The sequence below is a fragment of the Grus americana genome, chromosome 13 (genome assembly GCF_028858705.1).
Source record: "Grus americana isolate bGruAme1 chromosome 13, bGruAme1.mat, whole genome shotgun sequence".
In the NCBI taxonomy this organism is placed as follows: Eukaryota; Metazoa; Chordata; class Aves; order Gruiformes; family Gruidae; genus Grus; species Grus americana.
In genome coordinates, this window is record NC_072864.1 from 75,314 (window position 1) to 98,734 (window position 23,421).

Here is a 23,421-nt window from a genome sequence, read left to right on the forward strand (position 1 = left end):
TCAGCAGCCTTACAAAAGGAAGCAAAATAACTCCTTTACCATGCTTCATACATGCTCTGCAGCAATAGAAGTGTCAGTGTTTGTGCAACAATTGGTTACAGAAAACTTCCATGACAGACAAAAATTTTGAAGCAAAGCGGAAAAAGTGGCTGGGGATAGGTGCTTTGAATTTGCTAGAATTGTGCCTTGTTTTGCTAGAAGAATGGATACGATTGTTGGCTGGAAGGGGACAAGAATGAACAGGACAGTTTTCTTTTCCTGCACAAAATAACGGGGAAGAGTGAGACAAAGGAAAAAATATTTTTTATCTTCTCCCTAAAGCAAGAGAGACTCAGTAGTTTTGGTGCTCTGTTCCCCTTCCTCATGTAGCACCTGCTCCTCACAATCTCAGCAGAACCATTGGTCACTTTGCTGAGTGCATTATACCATTGTTTTTCAAAATAGGGAAATTCAGTTCTAGACTATCTGAACACAAATGCCTCTAAGACAATTTCATCAAGACTTTTTTCCTTTCCTTGCATTCCTTTCCCAGCCTGTTTCGTCTCCTTTTGCCAAACAGTCTGTCAGCCACATGTGGCACATAATGTTTATACGTCCAACCCAATAGGAAGGGAAGATCATAGGCAACACAACCTTTGTCAAGAAAGACAAAGAACCAAACTACTACAGGAACCGTAATCTAAAAAGTCTGAGAACCACTGCATTAACTTCCAGAACAGGCTTTCATGCTCAAAGGCAATGTCGATCACCACCCCCCCCCCCCCAAAAACCCCCCTACAAACCCAAAAATGTAACAGCAGACCATCAGAAGCTGTATTTCAGGCAATCAGCTATAAATATATTTTTAGAACACTGTGACATGCATAGCAAGCTGTGATATATTATCTATCCTGCAGACCTTAGGCTCAGAAAGTGCAAGAATGGAGAACCTGTCTATGCCATTGCTGAACATGGGAGATGTATACTCTCTTACAAGCCTGCCTGCACTCTTGTCACACCTAATCCATTTTGCTTTCTTTACCTCTTTCACATTAATCAAATCTGTGAAACTAACCTCCTGAGCTGCTCTGCAAAGTTCCATGGAAGGGCCCACTGCGACTCTCCTCCACCTGGCCAGTGGAACAGTGACAGAACCCCATTATCAATGGTGGATGCATTGATCTGAGCATCACTGAACAGGCTAAAGACCAGCGACTATCAGCGTAAGCAGCATTCAGGAAACAACACAGGTCTAAGAAGGACCAAGGTCAACCCACCACCACCAGCTCCAAATCCCTATGACAGGCAAGCTGTTCTTCTCCCAGATACTCCAACATGCACCTCACACATGGTACAATCCACATGCATCTTCTCCTCCACCTCAGAACCATTCTCTGGGGAGCAATATGCATGCTTACACTCAAGGATAATGACCAAATCAATCTTTGGGAATAAACTCTCTTATGCTAGCACACTTCCTGAACTTAAAGTATGCCTGACATATTTGTTTAAGAATTTGACCCTGCCCTTCTTCACTATAAATGTATCTAATTACTTATATTTGTCCTTTATCATAGAATAGCTAATATCAGATGTTGTTTACATTTTCAAAACACAGCTACTTGTACTTATGAGGTCACATTTAGGATGGTCAAAGATCAAAAAAGAATTATACAACACAGATTTTTGACTGGCTCAATCTTGTTAAAGGTGAAACAGCTGTTTTCCTTGCATTTGCTGTGGATGCACATATACAGATCTAGATCCAGATATAGATAGATTCCACCTGCTGCTAAACCAAAAGGAAGACTCCAATGCCTACCTGTTCTTAATTTCCTCCTTGCTAAGTGTTGCTCTTTTTCCTGAATCTGCTAGCAAATCAGTAGCTCTTCAATGCATATCCGGCAGTCTGATTCAATGTAACTAACACACACACAGGATTTTTCTAACCTAGATAATTCCAACAGATCTTTGTTTGGAAACTGTTACAGTACACAGTAAGGGAAAACATAGCTAGCACAAAAGCAGGATAGACCCTAAGGAGCAGTTCAGTATTTCCACCCCACTGCAGCACATGTGACCACAGCCTCTTGGGGTCTCATTCTCCAAGCAGACAACATCACTACGGAATATAACAGTGGATGCAACAGAAAGCTGCATTTTAAACAGCTTCTTTGAAGAGCCGTCAAAATAAATTTTTTTTTTTATTTAATTCATGCTCAACTTCTGCATTAAGCTTCTATAAAATTTTCAAAATATATACATGAAAAATGTTTTCAAATTCAAAGTACATTACATCTGCCTAAAAACATCACATGATTTGACTGTATCTGTGGTGGGTTGACCCTGGCTGGAGGCCCCCCGCTACCAAAACCTTGCCACGCAAACCCAACACAGTATCTCAGCTTTGTGGGACCATTAAGGCTCTGAACATTAGTAATGGAGAACCTGTGACATGTTTTTGGCAGAAGTGAATACTAGTTTGCTGCCCCAAGCGAAGTCCAGTACAATCATACGATCTCTAGCCTATCCAGGTGTGCCTGACTACATTCCTTTTAGGTTTCCCTTTACTATGTCAATCTTACCCTTACACTACTGTTTAAGAGCGGGACAGAGTGATTCCGATGGCTGTGTGCCAGAGACACAAGACGTGATCCACAGATTTCATTCTGAAAAGTTATCACACTCTTGGAAAAAGCCTCACACAAATCATTATGCTTGAAAACATTCATGTGCTCAGCCATGTGCAAAGCTGAGCAGAAATGGGATCACAAGCAAGGTAGCCTGCAAAGAAAAGCAATACACTGCTGCAATACTTTCTTCTCAGCAACAAACCCTACCTTTAACCCTACACTGAGTTTCAAGCATTCACATTCAACCCATAATGCACTTTTGAGATTACAGTCACATTGCACATGAAAAACATTGACAGAAGCACAAGGCATCAACCAAAACAATACTCTTATACAAAAATTAATGAATCACATCTAAGAGGCCAAAAGCTCACAGATCTTCAATATATAAAAATCTGTTGTGAATCCGTAATGATAGCAGGCCAGGAAACTGTACTTGGCCTGATTCTATTAATATCTTCTTCGATGCTTCAGATAAAATGCAGTCATTGCAGGCCAAACTTCTAATTGACACCAATTGTTAAGATACAGAACCAAGTCACAAAGTGAGCTAACTCAATGAGTGAGTTCCACTCAAATACAATAAGTTTTAACAGTAATGTAAGGTTTTGCAGCATTTGGAAGATTGTTACTGCATTGTTGTATCTAGCCTGGGAGACCAGATTTTCAAAACATTAACAAAAAATTGGAAAATGAGCTTTGTGGCTTTTTCCAGTGTCATCTGAGATGTGGAAAAAATGAATCACACAGATGAAAAGATGTAGAAGCTCAATAGAGTAATTTAAAAAAAAAAATCAAGTCTTGAGATATTTATGATGGATAAGTATTTTCATGGGGCAGAAAATACTACTTAATAAAGGCTTTTCAATCTGGCAAAGACCTAACAAGCATCTGCGACATGCAGTACAGAAGAGAATTGCTCAGATCAGAGGACATAACTGTCCCGCAGGCCTCTATGCAGTGGTAGGAACATCACAGGAATTGTTTAATTTGCAAACTTTAAATTTGAAAAAGAAGAAAATTGAAAAGGGACTAGAAAATTGCCACAAAATTCTTGCCAAATGTGGTTGGGGTTTTTTTGTTTGTTTGTTTTTGTTTGGGGGAGGGTGGGGGGTTGTGTGGTTTGGGTTTTTTTTTTATTTGGAAAACAGCAGTAACAGTGAAACTGCACCCCTCCCATGACAGTTACTTTCATTAGGCTGATAGTTCCTTACAATCATCCTCACTCACTCCAGAAGAAACATTCAGCATTCACTTGGCAGAATCCTTTTGTTTTTCACAAATGAACACTGGCAAAAAATCTTAAACGTGCAGTACAAGCAAAGATTCTATAATTTAGTCTAGATATTTAAATCTTAGAGCCATCTGAAAGTCCTTGCACTCCCCTGTACAACAGCCCACCCTGTCCGATTAGGTGTCACTGGAACTGGAATCATCCATACTGCAGGCTGAATGGGAAGAAAGCACAATCTTAATTGTGATGGCTGCGGACCACAATTTAAGAGAATAGAGGATCAGTCATACATTTAACAAGCCTAGCAAGAAACTCAGGACAGGTTTATGTTACAAAGTCTCCCTTTGATTCAGACAAAGGGTTGCACAACCAGCTGCACCTTGCACAAACAGCAATGCCTGGTGACTCTGTATGGTGGATGCCACTGTACGACAAAAGAAGGCTTACACTTCCTCAAGGTGATGAGTAAGGCATGGGGGGGGGGGGAACAACAATGCAAAAAGCCTCCTTTCAAATTACCACCAAGTGATCTACAAACAATAATATTGCAGAGGTTTTTACATAACAATTGAGATTAGCAATGGCACAACATTGCCCAGCAGTGTGTCACCATTCCTTTGACAGTGAGCATGGAAAACATGAAAAAAAAAATAAACATGGATTTATGTACCAGTAATTTCAAAACATTAACATGAAACAACACATAAGAGGGAGTCAACAGAAAAGAATTAAGTTCGGCAGATGGAGGTAAGAGGTTATAAAGAAACAAAGAGCATTTTAGATAGTCTAGCTAGAGAGATGAATGAGAATTTAAGTAAGGCACAGAAGACAGAGATCATAGAATTTATCAGAAAGGAAGAAAGTGGGACAGCACAGTACAGCACTATCTGGTTCTTGGTGAAGAAGTAGCTAATGCCAGCCAAACACCACCTGCTTCTCACAGTCTCAGCTGAAAGCAAATAAACTAAATCCTAAAAAAAAAAACCCCCAACCTGTTGAACGTTATACTTAGAATCTTAGCTAAGTTACACCACTACAAATTCCTAAACTTGCCTTTAAGAGAGCCAGCAAAGTTCTGCCCCCAGTAGGCTCTCTACCTGTTCCAATTTCACAGTGAACCTCTGGAGAGAAGTGAAGAATGAAAAAGGAAGGAAGGCACAAAAAGCAGGAGAAGCAGCTTTAGACACAGGAAAGAAGAAAACAAAAGAACATCAGAATCAGCATACTAGTACCATATAATGCAGTGTCCTAGATCTGTCAGTAGGCAACAGTAGATGAAGGAAGGGTTGAGTAAAGAATGATCCTTGTCCTAATATACCCTACAACTACCAAGACAAGCTGTTCAATAAATTTGAAAGGATTACAGAATGAGAGTCCCTTGATGGAGCAGAAAGGATGGGAAGCAAGAGACCAGAAAGTGGACTAGGAGAGGCAGGGCAGGAACTTAGGGGCAAAGTGGGAAAAGGAAACTGGGTGACAGCATAGCACTTAGAGCCAACCATTTGTAGGAGGAGATAACAAGATACATTTGAATGGGAAGAAAATACAAAACTGGGTAACAGTTAAATACACGGGAGTTTAGAGGATACAATTTCAGAGTGTGGGATTTCTTATCTGAAGTCCACTCAAATTGAGACTACAAGGAAGAAAGGAAGAAAACACATCAGAATATCGTGTAGAAAGGGAAAGAAAGGGAAGAAGGAGGAAACAGCAATACAAAGAAATTTTTTATTTTGCTTTTTAAAGTGAAGAGTAGGAAAAACAAAGACTTCAAAAGGAAAGCAACTGGACAAGCTGACTGATGAGCTAGCACCTCAACTGTATAAATAGAGTTTGTGCAGCCTAAAAATGATGCCACATCTGCGAATCAGCTGAACTTTGTCAGGAGAAGCCCAGACAGAAAAATGGTAGAGGACAAAAAAGTCAAAGGAAATTACAAAGCTGCTGGAGTCTAGAAAAGCCCTGAGGTGAAGTGACTTTATGTAAGCAGCACATGATCAGCACAACTATCATGGTTTAACCCAGCAGGCAGCTAAAACAACCACACAGCCATTCGCTCACACACCCTCCTCTCAGTGGGACGAGGGAGAGAACTGAAAATGGAAAACAACAAACAACCAACCAACCTCATGGGTTGAGATAAAGACAGTTTAATAGGACACAAAAGGAAGATAATTAATAATGATAGTAATGACAATAATGATAATAGAATATGTGAAACAAGTGATGAACACAATTTCTCACCACCCAAAGTCAATGCTCTGCAAGACCCTGAGCTGCCCTGCCTCCTGGCCCACCCCCCAGTTACAGACAAAACATGATGTCATATGGTGTGGAATATCCCTTTGGCCGGTTTGGGTCAGCTCTCCTGGCTGTGTCCCCTCCCAGCTTCTTGGTCACCCCCCGCCTTCTCGTTGGCAGGGCAGTATGAGAAGCTGAAAAGTCCTTGACTGCTTGGCAACAACCAAAAACATCAGTGTGTTATCAACATTATTCTTGTCCTAAATCCAAAACACAGCCCTGTACCAGCTGCTAGGAAGAAAATTAACTCAATCCCTGCCAAAACCAGGACAGTCACCTACCCAACAATGCACCAGCTCACACTCTATTCTGAGGAAATTATGATGGCTGAACAAATGAGGACAAACTCCTACCCAAAAGAGGCTAATACTTTTATTTTTAAAAATGCATTAAGAAGAAAGTGTATCTCTACTTACAGAATCAGTTGAAATCATTTCAGCAATAGCATGGCTCATGTTGACATTAGAAATTTAAAATAGTTATGAGACACTTCTACAGACACAGAAGGTAACTGCAATCTTTAATTCATAAAATTCAAAAGAAAGCAAGATCTAATAATTACAGACCCAGGGTGCACTTACTTTGGCTAAGTTCATTTTATCTAATGTCTTGATAGCATGAAAGGCAGAAATGGCCTGTCTTCCCTGCTTCCAGCCACATGTACTTCCTACTTCCTTTGCACGGGTTTTATTATCTGTTTTAGCTTTACCTGAGCCAATTCAGCTCATTAGTCCAATAGAGAACAGAAAACAAGGAAATTGTTTTCTGCCACATTAGCTAGTTAAACTGGCTTACTATGGGGTTGGAGAAGTGCTACGAATACAAGGGAGAAAACAGGAATCTACAGCCAGTAGCAGCAGAGACTGCTGCAGGACCATCCCCATCAGCAGCTACAAACAGTTAAATTAGATCAACAGCTAGTATAATTGCATCCCAGAAATGGTGAAATCACACCTGGAAATAAGTCTAAAATAAAATAAACCTTCCAAGGCAGTGCATTTGGAACCTTCTACATCTCTCAGAATCTCTAAGCCAAAGTGAGAGATAAGTTTCTGTATATATGAAATTATGCCCTGCTTTATGGTAGCTGGAATACCAACAGATACATAATGCACGTAATACAATGCCAGACTGGAAGATTTCTTTCTAGAAAGTGTCCATCTATGTAATATATGCACTGCAGAAAGAGCCCTATGCACTATCTCACCCTACTAGTGCTTACTCCATCATACACTTAGATGTAAAAAGATTTTAGCCTAGACTTTTCTGAAGAAAAAAAATATTTTTTTTACTCAATCTCTTCCTTCTTATGAAACAAAGCAGTGGCATTTGATAGAATTACTGAACACCAACCAAGTATCAATAACTCCATGGTAATTTTGGAATGGGGAGTTTGAAAGTCACCAAGGGTACAGTGCTGCAGGCAGCTGATTTAAGAGCTTATGTTTCCAAAAAAGATAGTACTTCCTCCTCCTATCTCCCTCTCCACTCCTTCCTCAGCTGTATACTGCCACTTTCAGACAAGACCACTTCAACTCAGGAATAAAACCCAAAATGAAGAGTTTTCTGCCAAGACAGCAAGTTGAAGAGGCTTATAGAGGTGTCCAACAGACACCAGATCTAGTGCAAGAGAAGGACAAGGCTCCACTTATCAGGAATAGAGCTTACCCTTTTGAAAACTAGTAAGGCTTCAAAAGAGATCAGCTGCCCCAAATTCTTACCTAAACTCAAACAAACAAACCACCTCCAATTTCTTCTGTCTGTCATTAATACAGGAGATGCGATAGCTATTTCTCCAAAGAGGTGATTAAAAAGACCAAAAAGGAGAGTCTTCCTAACCCATCAAGCACTTGCCATATTTTTCAAGTATCAGATTTTAACAATAAACTTATCTAAAGTGAAATGCACAAGCAAATTCTGGTATCATCACAGTATTCTTGAGTTTCATTAAGATAAATTCACTCTTTAAATAAATCAAAAATGTCTTTACCGGAGAGTGTCTGGTAGATCCTCTAGTGAAATACTTGTCACCAGCTTTTGGAACATACGGAAGAGTTCCACTTTACAGATCTTGGATCTGATGGAAAAGAAAAAAACAAAACAAAACAAACCACCAACCAAAATCAAATTCTGATGGAAAAAAGGAATCAGAAATGCACTTCCTCTTACAGCTCACAGTTGTACATCCCAGCTGAACATTTTTCATAAAAATTATGTTCACTTCTCAAAGAATGTAAAAAGTTCTCCACAATTTAACTTTTCCTACCCCATTCAAGGTGTCCACCTGCTTTGCCCCTTCATTTTAAATGTTCTATTGACAAAGAGCTGCATTGCCCCATTGTCCCAGCCTCCTCTCTGTCAGTTTGCAGAGAGGACATTTTAACATCCCCCACATTGTCATCTGTGTGAGACTGCACTGTCATCAGCTCACAACTACAGCAAGGTTGAGCCAGAAGGACTAGCCCAGAACTGATCAAACAAACATAAAGGGACTCCAAAGGCTTGTTCAAACTGGCTAACTTTGTATAATTTAGAACAAATAAAAGAACCAACAGAAATATCTGGAACAATGCTGTCCTTTTCACAGTGGTGACGAGGACGCATTCAGCAACAGCTGCAGGGCAGTTAAATACCAAGAGGCTCATAAAAAAAAAAAAATAAAGTGAGTCAAAGTTTGAAAGGTCTTTTGAAGATACCATATGCATCTCTGTCAGCTTTAAGCCATTCTCTTCCCCCAAAGAGAAGGCAGCCAGGAGAGCCGTTTATAGAGCATGGTTTGTTTTTGAAAGCCCCAGCTATTTTCTCTATCCAATTAAATTCTCTTTATACACTTGTCTTCACAAGGACTGATTCAGTTCTCCAACATTCTCCAGAAGCACTGAAAAAACCCTCCAATCAAAAAAAACCTTCCTATTTTGCTAGTATGTTCTTTAAGAGCCCCAAAACTGGCATGCAAAGATGCTCTATAATTTCACCTTCGTGTTAATCTGTGAAAGGTTCATATTGCAGTTTTTGGTGCTTTAGTTAATTAAGTATTAACAAAAGCACATACCAGACATCTACCTACAAATTCCTCTTAGTCAGTCAGGTTTACCTTCCTTGATATTTAGTGTTACCTAGCATATTTGGGGGGCAGAGGGGGGCGGGACAGACCCAAACACCACCCCCCACTAATCACCCCGAGATTCCTTGAGGGGAAAAAAATCCATGGCAGAATTATAAGTCTTTTTTCTTATTAAACACACTCCTCCTAATAAGGCTATAAATACCTTATTTTCATGATAAAAGCTCCTTTACATGAAAGTGTAAACACTTTACTTATTCCTTGTCATTGTTTTTAATCCTGATTTCCTAAGGAAATGAGACCTTTGCAATCACATAGTCTTACAGGCCCTCTTTAATAACTTTGGAATGTTTTAGTGAATTTTGAGCACATGTAAAAAAAGAGAGGAGGATCTCTCAACAACAATTAAGCTCCTACAGTTTTGTGCAAACTGGCAGCTAGCAGATGGCTCTAAAGTTTTACAGTTGATACACAAATGCTACGTAACAAATTTAAGCCTACTGAGAAAAAAAGGTTGGTTGGGTTGATCTTTCACGTGTCTTCTGGAATACATTACACACCACATTGAAAATTAACATTCTACAGTGCACATAAAGCCTGTCTCAAAAGACACACCAAGTCACCGAGGCCACCTGTGCTAACAATACCCCAGACACCAGTACTGGTCACAAACCACAAAGTTCCTGGTCCTCTTCTTTCCAGGGAAAATTTGCAAATACTAGGATATATGAGGATAAACTTTAGTGAAGTCAGGCCTAACTTTGAGAAGCTCAAAATGTGCAACTCACAGGCATGTGAATTAATTTTCCACAAGAATTGTGTAAGCTCTACTTATCATTTTATTCACCAATGTCAGGATTATCTTTTCTCCCAGAAAGCCTGGGGAAAATGAACAATATGACCATTGATAAATTGGTGGTATAAGCAGCCAACAACCAAAACATGACCCCAACCCTCAAGCTGAACTTTGACAGACCAAAGATAATTTTGGTCACCTCACCTAAACTGAGGAAAGTGTAGAGAGATGGAGAAACTTGTCTACATATGTTTACAAGTAATTCCTCTCAACCACAAGAAAAATACATAACTGTTTCTTTAAACATGAATAGTTGGTAGAAGATTATTATGTTTCTTAAAAAGCCCAGTGTCGAGACAACAGTTAGAAAGGTGACATTTTGCGTTAGGAATCTGCTGCAAGCATCCGGGTCAGCTGGCCTAACTCTTATAGAAAAAGAAATCTGTAAAAAGAGGACCTGCAACAACACACATTTCTCTCAGTCATCAACTCAAAAGATAGCAGAATTTTTGCTTTGTAACTTCACCAATAAGCTGTCTTTTAATAAAAGTGCTATTCACCATTATCTGCCATGCTCTCTTTAATCAACAGTGACAAAGAAGAAATAGGATAAATTTGTTAACCCCCATCCAACTTTTGTCATTCCAACTCCCCTTCTCTCCCATATACAATGACTCTTCCTTTTCCCCCCACTCCCCACCTTCCCCCTTTTTTCCCCCACTCGCAAGATTTCTCTCTGCTCTGACAATGCACTACACATCACATGAACTGACAGAAGCATGTATGCTAACAAATAAGATATATGCATCCAGATATCACAACATTCTCACACCTGCTCCGATGGCTCCCAATCCCCTTCTTTGTTGTTCCCTGCCGGAAGCCATCTGAGGTGACATCCAGAGGTTGCTCAGGGACTGCACTCCAACTGATAGCTATAGAAGAAAAGATTATAAACAAGGGAGATGCTCTCATCACAAAAGCAGAACCTAACAGTTCCTTTCATTCTATGCGTTCACATAATACCATGCTGCTTCCCAAAACAGAAAGAGGACCGTGGTTCTCTAAGGTCAGGATTGCAGTATCTAAAAGAACAGGTAAATTCTGTTTAGTAACAACCAACAAAACCAAAAAACATACACGCACACAGAGCACTTTCATCTTAATCAGGTCCTTCAAAAATCCATGCCTCTCAAGATCTGGCGTCCAGCTTTGTAATTCTCCCCTTGCTAGGGATATTCTACTTTCTTTGGTGCATCCTGTCCAGACAAAGCATGAAACAATTTCCAAGTCAGACAGCTTATTTTCATATCAGACTGCAAAATACTCCCCTAACCTACGTGCACCAGTCACTCTGTTCTCCTTATTAATGTGTGCTATTATTTTACTGTGTATTGTATACTCTAAATAGTTCTCTCTGATAACTGACATATATAAAATATTTGTAGACTTTACTTGAAAAATGTTATTAGCTAGTAGTCAAATAAAAATAATTTGTTGGAAGAGATAGCAAGTGCCAACCACCTTATCCTTTATCCCCACTCTGATAAACTTATTACCATCTTAGACTGTAAACTTAATGCTGAAACTCTGCATGCCATACCTTATAGATTTAAAAATAACTAGCAAAGCATCAGTAGCACGTTAACAGAAACAAAATTGATTGACGTGCCCAATCTGTCCCTCCATAGCCTAACAGTTCCTTTACCTTCTACTGCCCTGAGACAATTTTTTTTCTTAAGTTCTCCCATTTCTCTGCATTCCTAAGAGGCAAAACAGTTGCATTTACTCTAAAGACAATTTTCACAGCTTCTCTCCTTCATGATACCATCTTGCCGTTCAAGATGCCCAAAAACTACACACTATAAAGCATATTAGAGACTGGTTATGTTAATCACACTTGTATTATGATTCAACTGTATGCTGCAATTGCCATACTCTGCGATTTAATTACAATGGTGTATCACTCTACTAAATTAAAATCCTGCGTAATGTCAAATAACATGAAATACATACAACTGGTCTTAAACATTAAACCCTCCACGTGTGGAGTATCTAAAACCACCTGATCAGAGGATATCAGATTCTGACAAGCAGGTAAAATTTTACTCTAAAATGAAAATGTTTGCTATTCTTTCATTTCTTCATAGTTACCACAAACTTCAAAATATTAAACAGAACACACTTTTCTTTTTAAAAATGCCAGCTGAAGTGTTCCTATCAACCATATTTCAGTAATCAGTGTAACCGCCCTGAATTTAGAATTTATTCTGATTTTCACCAAGTCAAGAAAAAAACAACCTGGCATAATTCATATATGCAAAAAAGCGTGATAAAGCATAATTCATCTTTATTTAACAGAATTACCCGAGTAACCGTACAGAAAGGCAGGTATACGCAACATAACGGCAGTTTAGTCACAGTTGGTTTCAGATCTTTTTTGCTAAGTGAACTGGCACCATTTTTCAATAGGATTTTGTTTCCTATCTCACAGAATCAAAATCTTTTCCTTCCTGGCACCTGAAAATAACTCAAATTTAATGAATCTGACTTCCATTAAGGAACCCTTTGTTTCCATTCTATTTTATCGTCAGCTCAATTGTAACAGAATAACTTCCAGTTAAGCTAGAAAAGTATTCAACAGCAGAAGGTAGGCATGTCCAAGTTTAAATAAACTGCTTAACCATACACATACAGTGGCAGTTCCGTTGTTGGGGTTTTTTTCCAAGATGAGACCATGTTGCTAAATCACAACGTGACTTGCATGTTCATTCATCGCCATGACAAAAAATGCAATGTCCAAAACCTCTACCAATTAAACCTTTACACTATACTACTCTGTATTCTTTCTATGTTCACAGTTTTCTGGAGCAATTACAAGCATAATTCAGCATGGCAAGTCTTCTGTTCATTACCGAGGAGAATGCAAAACTAACTGAAACAAGGAGTCTTTTGATATTTTTGTTTTCTTATTGCCCTCAGAACTTTCACTGGTTATTTTGCATCTTTGTTTAGATTATAAATTCTTAACGGCATCAACCAAGTGTTTATTCAGTCTGAATATGCCCTACAGGGAACTAGAAGCTGAGCTGAATACTATTAATTATTAACAATTAAGTTCTGGCCTGAAATTAATTTCTTGCTATTAAGTCACACTTTGCCTCTAGCACTGGCAATGAATGATGTTCCGTTTTAGGAAACCACCAAAACCACCTAATTTTTATTTGGACTTTTGCACAGAGTTATGCAACTAGCCCAAGTTAACTCACCTGCACTACAAGGAACAAGTTTTGTTTTGCTGTTCGTTTGAACTTCCTGAATTGCCTGACGGCTATGTTCAAATCGAAGATCTGATTGCAGCAGCTTAACCTCCTGAGTGAGAAAACCATCTGGTAAAACTGAGATGTGCTGACACCTAAAGTAAACACAGAAAAATGCAAGTGATTTTAAGTCTGGTCTGCCCAAACAGGCCGATTTCGTGCAATTTCCCTTCATAATCTAAAACATGTTACTTTTACGTTAAAATTGAATTGAATGTGAGTTATAGAAGAGAGAGACAAGGACGTTTGGGGGCATTTTTCCCTTCAAAAAAGCATTTGTTATAAAAACAAAGCCACATAGTTTATTAAGACCTTGTCCATCCTAGAAAAACTATGATGCACTGATTTTTAAAAAAGTCTAGTTAAAAGCTAGATAGAGATAGATAAAGTATGCAGGATAAAAACTGCAATATACTTCTGAAAAATAATAATCATAAAGTATTTACATAGTCAACTGTATTACATTAACAACTGTTAAGACCAGAAAGATACAAAATACATACAGTTCCATGTATAATCTCGTTGTTGTTACCTTAAATTACCATAACACACTAAATGGGATTAGGATCATATGAGGAGGAAAAAACCAGCATGTGTTTAATCATTATAATATTTACACAAAGCAGGAATGAATTAAGACTGAGACTCATATTGTCAGATGTAATAATCTGAAAAAGGGCCTGATTTTGCAACCTAAGACTAATGGAGCTGAGCAAATTCCTGTCCCATGTGTTATAGAGTGAGGAAAGGATTACCCAGTAAGCTCCACTGAATAGGTAGCTAGAGTTTCCCCTATTAATACACTATGATCTCTTTTATAACCATCCTAGAAGGATGCAAGGCTATGGAGAAAAGGAGTTGTTAAACAAAGTCAAACGTTTCAGATGAACTGGTCTACTAATTGCCTCTTAAAGGGAATGGTTCAGCTCCTAGTTTCTTTCTTGTTCTCCTTTCCCTCCACTCTGCCCAGTTCCATTTACTCTCCTCTAATGCTTTCAGGTTCCTTTATTGCCCTGATTCAACCTCCTAAGCAAGAAAAATATCCACTTCCTATCCTTTTGTTGTCAGTTTTCATCAACTCAAGGATCTCAGGAGCAAGCCAGTGCACAACATGACTTTCCTTATTTAGTGCCAGTGTACTTCACCTCTCTCAAATTTTCCTGAGGTGACAGGTTGTGTTACCAGAGCTCTACTATTCAGAGTAGGGAGAAAAAAATAAATCTTGGATGTAATTCAGATCAAAGAAGCAGGCAAATTTTTACCACCGTTGAAATGCACATAAGCTTTGCCTTTCCAGTCCAACACAACTGTTAGTCTTCTTCCAGCTGACCAGTACAAGCTGTCACATGCTAGATGGCCTGAACCACTTCAGTAAATCATAGAACCGTTGAGGTGGGAAGGGACCCCTGGAGGTCATCCGGTCCAACCCCTCCCTGCTCAAGCAGGGCCACCTACCGCCAGCTGCCCAGGACTGTGTCCACATGGCTTTTGAATATCTCCAAGGTGGAAGACTCCACAACCTCTCTGGGCAACCTCTGCCAGTGCTCTGTCATCCGCACAGTAAAAAAAGTGTTTCCTGATGTTCAGAAGGAACCTCCTGTGCTTCCGTTTGTGCCAGCTGCCTCTTGTCCTGTCACAGGGAACCACTGAAAACAGCCTGGCTCCATGTTCTTTGCACCCTCCCTTCAGGTATTTATATACAGAGAAGATCCCCTCTCTCTTCCCTCAAGCCTTCTCTTCTGTAGGCTGAACAGTCCCAGCTCTCCCAGCTTTTCCTCACAGGAGAGATGCTGCAATCCCTTCACTATCTTTGAGGCCCTTTGTTGGACTCTCTCCACTATGTCCATGTCCGCTGTACTGGGGAGCCCAGAACAGGACCCAGCACTCCAGCTGTGGCCTCACCAGTGCCAGTAGGGGGGAAGGATCACTCCCTGGACCCGCCGACAATACTTTGCCTAATGGAGCCCAGGATACCATTAGCCGCCTTTGCTGCCAGGGCACACTGCTGGCTCACGTTCGACGTGGGGTCTAGCAGGACCCCCCCGGTCCTTTCCTGCAAACCTGCTTTCCAGCTGGGCAGCCCCCAGCATATATGGGTGCACAGGGCTGCTCCTCCCCAGGTGTAGGACTTTGCACTTCCCCTTGTTGAACTTCATGAGGTTCCTACCTTTCTCCAGCAAGCTGAGGCTGGCAGCACCCCTCTGGATGGCAGCACAATCCCTGGCATATCAGCCACTCCTCCTAGTTTTGAGTCATCAGCAAACTTGCTGGGGGTACACTCTGTGCCATCATCCAGATCATGAATCAAGACATTAAACAGGACTGGACCTAGAATTGACCTTTGTGCTACACAGGTGGTTACAGCTCCAACTACAGTTTGTCTGATGATCACCACCCTCTGGGCTCAATCATTCAGCTAGTTTTCAATCCACCTCACTGTCTGCTCATCCAGCCCATACTTTAACAGACTCTCTATGAGGATCTTACAAGAGGCAGTGTTAAAAGCCTTACGGAAGTCCAGGTAGATGATATCCACTGCTTTCCCCACATCTACCAGACCAGTCACTTCATCACAGAAGTTTTTCAGGTTAGTCAAGCATGACTCGCCCTTGGTGAATCCATGCTGTCTACTTCTGATGATCTTCTTGTCTTTCATGTACCTGGAAATGGTTTCCAGGATTAGCTGCTCCATCTCCTTCCCAGGGGTCAAAGTGAAGCTGACCAGTCTGTAGTTCCCTGGGTCCTCCTCCTTGCCCTTCTTGAAGAATGGAGTGACATTTGCTTTCCTCCAGTCTTCGGGAGCTTCTCCCAATCGCCACGATCAATCAAAGATTAACGGGAGTGGCCTCGCAGTGACATCTGCCAGCTCCTTCTGCTCTCCTGGGTGCATCTCAACAGGGCCCAGGGACTTAAGCAAGTCTAGTGTTCTTAAGTATTCCCTGACCTGATCCTCTTCCACTGGGTACGTTCTCCTTGCTCCAGACTTGGCCTCTGGTCTTTAGGACCTGGGATTCCTGAAGGCTGGTCTTGCTAGTAAAGACTGAGGCAAAGAAAGCATTCAGTACCTCAGCCTTTTCCACGTCCTGCGTAACCAGGTCCCCCATCTCATTCAGCAGTGAGCCCGCATTTTCCCTAGCCTTCCTTTTGTCACCTATATACTTAGAGAAGCCCTTCTGATCTTTGACATCCCTTGGCAGATTCAAGTTGGGCTTTAGCTTTCCCAACCTCATCTCTGCATACAGAGACACTGTCTCTATATTTCTCCTAGGTTACCTGCCCTTGCTTCCACCCTCCATATGCTTCCCTGAGTTTGGCCAACAGCTCCTTGGCCACACAGGCCTCCTGACATTTTTGCCTGACTTCCTATTTGTCAGGATGGACCACTCTCGAGCTTAGAGGAGGTGATCCTTGAATATATTAAGCATTTTTTAAGGATCTGCCTTGCCTGCAGAGCCTTATCCCATATAACTCCTCCAAGCAGATCTTTGAAGAGGCTGAAGTCTGCTCTGCTGCAGTCCATGGTTGTGAGCTTGCTTTTTACTCTCCTCCCTCCCCTCAGAATCCTGAACTCAACCATCTCATGGTCACTGCAACTAAGGCCTCCGTTGACCTTCACATCCCCAACGAGCCCCTCATTGCTGGTGAGTATGAGGTCCAGCAGAGTACCTCTCCTTGTTGGGTCCTCTATCTGCCATTTCAATCATTCCTAAATGTGAACCATGTTCAAAAATTCCACTTTTTATATTCAGAGCAGGAGGATGAGAAACAAATATGCCAAAGCCAGAGCTGCAGTCATGAACCTCATCCTTTACAGAGCCCAGAGTCTCACAGCAGAATTCTGAAGTGCATCCCTCAGAATGCACAAAGACTAGAAAAGGTGAGCTTGCACTGGACATCCAAACCAGTGTGAATGTAAGTGGTGAACAGGCCAGTGAGAAATATTAGCTTGCATGCAAGTGTGAAACGTCCCAGAAGCAGGAAGTTTTGCTCCAAAAGCAGCCTGACAATTAACACTAATAGAAACAAGTGTTGACATAAAACCATTACTTTCCAATCTGGTTGCTAAACAGCACTCATCTTTCTAAAACTAAATGTGCTCCACCACTCCACAGCAATTTCTGCGTTTTAGGTCTAGAACTCAGTTTCCATGGGCTGCACAGCACACCTGAAGGCACATGATACCGTCAGAAATCTAGAATAGCAGTTTTCAAAAACCTCTACCGAGAGCGGACTGACAATACGATTTTGAAATTTTACATGGGATAGACTTGTATGCGTATGCAATAACACAAATATTAACCTCTTGGGATCCCAGCTTAGGAAGACAGCAAAAGTAAACTGGTTTTACTACAATTCCCCTCAAAGCAAGTTTAAAATACCGCAGCACTTACTTGCTGGAAAGTAAGTCTGAAAGGAGGGTCTAAAATCAGCAAAAGCTTCAGAAGAACCAAGAAGTTCATTTAAGGCTATATTATAAAAAGGTTTGTAAGGACAACCAGAAAGACATCCTTTCCACAATGCAAAAGTCTATTTATGCATTCATTTGGAGTCATTTCAGTCGGATTTCCTTTAGGATGGATGGATTTGGAGGCTCTTTAATTTTAGGAAAGATCCTGCAAGAAATAAAAGCTACTGTTGCTCACCAACACAATTCTATAAAAGGAAAGACAGATATTCAGAATGACTTTGTGGAGTAGGGATAACTGAATAAATTAAAATTGTTCTTGACTCTGCTTGAGGAAATAAAATCAGGAAGGGGGCAAGAAAAGTTCAACTGCACTATGCTGAGAAGCTTCACTATGCTGAGTTTGTCTCTCTCCAGCTGCTTTTTCTGCTGGAAGGCTTCTAGAAACACTCAGGTGGGTAACAGCTTCTCACTGCTCCATGAAGGGACGACCAAGGGGATCCTGAATCTAATGGGAATGCTTTTGTGATTTTTCAATCCATCAGCTGTAGTCACCTTTTCTCCACGCTACAACACAGGGCTACTTTCTGGAAATGTGAATTTGTAGAAATTCACATTATCTGCAAATGACTTCGGTGCAAAGTCCTGATATCTGCGTAACATGTCTTCTATAACTCATTGTCTCCATACATGCCATCTGATTTCCAAAGGAGAGCACTTACCTTTCAATAATTGCTCTCCGCATAGCTTCTTGGCTATATGGACACTTCCCCACTATAATTGCTGACAGATACACCGGATACTGCAGGAAATGCATCAGAAGAGCTCCTTGACACCCTAACACATTCCAGCGAGCCAGTTTATCACTGCAGGACATAGAGCATGTTCTGTCCCCACGACCTGGCTTCACTCGTAATAATCCCACACAGTGATACCCTAGCCCAGGTAGTCGGGCATCACTCAGCACTCCAGGTACACATTTTGCTCCAGTTCTATAAACATCTACTACCTTCGGTCTCCCTAAGCCAGTCTCTTTATTAGCTGTTTGCATTTCTCCAGAACATTCACAGCTCTTTGGATTTGTGTCATCTTGTTTCACAGATACTTGCTGAACAGCCAGGTCTTCGGTGATTACAGAAGAATAGCCATCATCATCAGTTTTCATTCTCTTGATTATATGATTACTTGCCATTTTCTCCGATTTCCTTTTATCTTCTAGACCCAAATGATCATGGTTACTTTTACACTCTGCTGATTGTCCAGCTGCATCACCTCCAGTCACTGCCTTGGAAGGGTGGTTCTCTGGTTCACTAATTGGAATAATAGAAGCATCTCCACCTACAACAAAAAAAGTAACATAAAAATTGGCCAAAAGTGCATCTCTCACGACTGGAACAGATCACACGGCTACTACTAGCTTTCACAGATTTGCACTCAGGAAAATTTGACTACAAGAACTTGCTTTTCAAACAACATGGCTCTGGACAATGATGAATCAGACTTCACTGAAATGTGAGCCAATATACATATCATTTCGAGATTTGCATTCTACCCAAGAAATAATCAAAAAAGCAAAATTTAAAACAAAAATTATCTGCTGACAAGCTGGTAGACCAAGAGGTCGCATTCCTACATTTTGCCAATAGATCCTCATCTTTTTGGTGCTGTTTAAAAAAAACAAAACAAAACAAAAAAAAAAAACCCCAAACACACACACAAAGAGCTTTTACCATGACAAAATAAAAAGTTGCATTCCATTCCATAAGAAGCTTGGAACTGGGGTGGTGGTGTTTTGCAGGTGGGGCTTTTTGGGGAGTTTGGTTTTGGTTTGTTGGGCTTTTTTTCTGTTTTGTTTTGGTTGCTTGTTTTTTAGTTTTGTTTGGTGGTTTAGGGTTTTTTGTGTAATTGTTTTTTGCTGTTTGGTTGGGTTTGGGGTTTTTTGGGGGAGTGTGGTTTGTTGGGGTTTTTTGGGTGATTTTTTTTTGGGTTTGTTTTTTTTTTCTTTTTAAGGAACTGTGGCAAATGTCAATGATTTTTATTAACATTTGAATCCAAGGAAACATTTAAAGCAAAGCAACCAGGAGATACGACAGGACCTCTGACAAGTATGTTAGTTTCTGGAAAAGAAAATAGTAGCCATTACTGTTTAAAGAGAAAGTGAAGCATTCCACTATATAATGAGCAGTATATCAGATTTACTGAATTCTCATGAATCACATCCAGTGAGATAAAATGTCAAATGTATCTGTGTCAAGTACATCTTAGGGCACATGCTGACAACATGAGTTACTGCCTCACTCTCACTCCAGACCAAAGAGAGACCAAAGAAAGGCAAGGGGCAGAAAAGATTCCACAAGTGGGAACCATGAAATTGGTTCACTCCAGCATACTCACATGGGGTATGACTGGAGAAGAAAACAAATATGATATTTGGTTTGAGTTTCCATTTCCCAGTTTCGGTTCCCGGAATAAAGATACTGCATTGCTGATGAGAAGCTGCCAACCACATCTGATGGAGAAGATACCTGTTAGGCAGAAAGTTTTCATGAAACATTTACTTCATTTTTGCTGCCCAGGAAAACAACGAAAATTAGATGCCCACCAGTGCCTGTTCTTTCCTGATGAAGTCTATGAGGAGCCAATCAGTTATGCTTCTACAGATAGATAGGATCCAACATAGTCCATAAACACATTATTGGAACCTTAATAGCAGACCTCAAAGGGTTGGATTCAGTGGAGCTAACCATCTCCTCAAATCGTATATCTAACATCCTCTCCTCCCACTTGGTATTTTTACCAACACTGCAACTCATCCAATTCTCTGAGAGCCAGTTTAGTGGCATCAAACTGCAAAAAATGTACTCGTTTCTGTAGCATAACTATTCTCCTGGTTCAGTTCCTTGAACCAGCTTATCCCATGTGAACAAGAGGATTGGTACTTGTAGGTATCTAAGATACTACAGCTGAGAGAGTTGGGGTTGTTCAGCCTGGAGAAAAGGCGGCTCCAGGGAGATCTAATTGCGGCTTACCAGTACCTGAAGGGGCCTACAGGAAAGATGGTGAGGGACTGTTTATCAGGGAGTGTAGTGACAGGACAAGGGGTAATGGGTTTAAGCTGAAGGAGGGTCGATTTAGATTAGATGTTAGAAAGAAATTCTTTACTGTTAGAGTGGTGAGGCACTGGAACAGGTTGCCCAGAGAGGTTGTGGAGGCCCCATCCCTGGAAGTGTTTAAGACCAGCTTGGATGAGGCTTTGGGCAACGCGGTCTAGTGGAGGGTGTCCCTGCCTGCAGCAGGGGGGTTGGAACTAGATGATCTTTAAGGTCCCTTCCAACCCAAACCATTCTATGATTCTATGAAACGGCAAAATGCTACCCTTGACAGCTAGTCATCAGACTGGCATTGACATCACGTGAAATCAGATCCTACTTCTTTGTACAGAGACTCTACAAGAATAAGAAACAAGCTTTTGTGAAAGGGCCTTAACACCACCTAGAAGTGCAAAAATTAGGTTAAACTCCTGCTAACAAAGGGAAAAAAAGTGTTGCCTACACAGAATACTGTCTTTTTCACTATATTCTCATCACTGAAGCTGCAAAATCTGGCTATTTCAGCCACAGGTCAAAATCATTCGTATCACAACAGCCTCAAGCGGCACTGAATAACAGCACATGAACTTCATGCCTCACCTCTGGAAGCTCCTCTTGGCCACAATTTCAGCATGACTGTCATTCAGAATGTCTCCTAAAGCAACAACCAAATAGGAACAATACGCATCATTACTGAAAAGGAGAAGAACAAAGCAAACAGAATTTGACAGATGACAGTTCTCTAGATTTGTTAGCATTTGAAGGTTTAACAATCACATTAGGTTATTCCAAGATATTTAAACTTCCAGTCACTACAAAAGGATGTCAAAAGCCTACACAAATGAAGGATTAAAGTCTTCACTCCACAGCAAGCCAGAGACTTGTTTAAATACGAAATTTTAACTCTTCTGATATCTGAAATCCTTTGAGTTGAATAAACATTGGCTTCCTTCAAAACTCTCCTGATGTTTGTTCTTAGTAGTAAATCTTGATATTCCCAGTTTAACATCCATAAAATTTCAAGTGTTTGTTAAACTTTTGGTTGAAGTTTCTTGTTGCACTATGTCCTACAATTTAATTACTTTTCTTGTAAATAATTCTGGTATTTACCAGGTTTACACATCTCATCTTCAAACTTCCTGAAGTGTCTGCCTATTGCAGTATTTAAAGGAACAGAATCTATAGATCAGCTTTTATTTCAGGAATAAAAGACCAGGTGATAAAAGTCCTCTTTAACCATTCTAGAAGTTTAAAATTTAAAAGCTCTCTAATAGATAACCATTAACATGGCCTACCAATCAAGTTAATTTAAAAATAAATGAATGTTATCATAAGAGGAAAATATTTTCTAAACTTAAGGTCACTGAAGACAAACAACAGAGAGAGGAACTAGCTTTACTTTTTTCTAGTCAAATTTCTACTTCGACTCTTAATAGCTAGATTGTAAGTAGTTCAACAGTTTAATCACAATTTTCCTAAATTGATCAGAAAAGCATCTGTACTTCTAAGATGGCTAAGTCACAAGAAACATCCACAAAAATCTAAGATACAGAATTTAGTTTCTTCTCTTTTGCTCCACTAATTCATTTCAATATGAATGTCGTTATACAGAACACAAAACAGCCTAAAACTGATACATGCAAAACCATTTCTCTTATCTCGCTCTCCTCCTTGTCTGAAGTCTAAAGAAAGGAGAAAGCCCTGTACCTACATATTCAGAAACACTTCCTCCTTAATCACTTTTCAGCACTAATTACTATGGCTTCTCCCCTCTCTGAGGAGAGGGGACAGATAGATACATTCTGAATAATAAAACCAGACATGCAGAGCAAGGAAAGTCCTACAATAAATGGTAAGAAATGGTAGCTGTGGGAAGTCACGTATCTATCCCACGCATTTATTGCACAAATACATATTTAGCTGCAGAATATACAGCAAGGGAGAAAAAGCCTGTTATGACAGCTTCTATGACACCAGCAAGAAAGAAGGTAGCGTAGGTAGTCTCTTCTTGGATTTTACACCATACTTACCAGTTTTTCTCATTTTGTTTTGGCCAATACATTTTGTTCCAGTTCCCATAGCAACAACTTCCTTCATTACTGAAAGAAAAGGCAACATTAACTGAACAAACTATCACCAGAAGCATTGCTCTCACAGAGTCATTCTGGTAAGATGACACACAAAACATTGTGTAGAAGGGCAGGTACAGGGAGGCAGGCCACGTGACAATGCAGGAGGTTTCGTTTCAGCGGGAGAACTGAATATAGTAGGCAGAAGCACCAGTGCTAGGAGAAGTCTATGATCCCATAGCAGGAGTGCTAACACAGGTCTGATATGTTAGGCAACACACAGCAGACACTGGCATAGGATTCCTCGAACGTGTGAGAAAGAACCATGGGATACAATCTCGATGACAACATGGAAGTGCCAGTAAGGGAAATTAAGATGATGGTGAACTAACACAAACACACAATGTAATAACACAGTCTGTTAAAGGAGAGCAAACTGAGACCTTTCTAGGATTCTTTCAAATAACAGCTGAACACACTTTTGCAAGGGTTTACATTAGAAATTCAGGTCCTGCCTAGACTTTTGCCACTTAC

At 40.4% G+C, this 23,421-nt stretch overlaps 1 protein-coding gene across 9 annotated transcripts in view; it reads right to left on the reverse strand.

The window, feature by feature from the left end:
* The window catches only part of ADAT1 (adenosine deaminase tRNA specific 1), a 31,333-nt gene that overhangs the window by 6,856 nt on the left and 1,056 nt on the right, over positions 1-23,421 (reverse strand). For 5 of the 9 annotated variants that reach the window (XM_054840161.1, XM_054840163.1, XM_054840159.1 and 2 more), the window contains exons 3-9: positions 22,849-22,917; positions 21,419-21,473; positions 20,124-20,254; positions 18,452-19,067; positions 13,274-13,419; positions 10,840-10,939; positions 8,138-8,224 (exon numbers count right to left, since the gene is read on the reverse strand). In XM_054840161.1, coding sequence (XP_054696136.1) covers positions 8,138-8,224; positions 10,840-10,939; positions 13,274-13,419; positions 18,452-19,067; positions 20,124-20,254; positions 21,419-21,473; positions 22,849-22,917 — 1,204 coding nt within the window. Of the gene's footprint in view, positions 1-8,137; positions 8,225-10,839; positions 10,940-11,150; positions 11,264-13,273; positions 13,420-18,451; positions 19,068-20,123; positions 20,255-21,418; positions 21,512-22,848; positions 22,918-23,421 lie in introns of all 9 variants that reach the window. The other 4 variants (XM_054840156.1, XM_054840162.1, XM_054840158.1 and 1 more) reach the window with 4 other exon arrangements.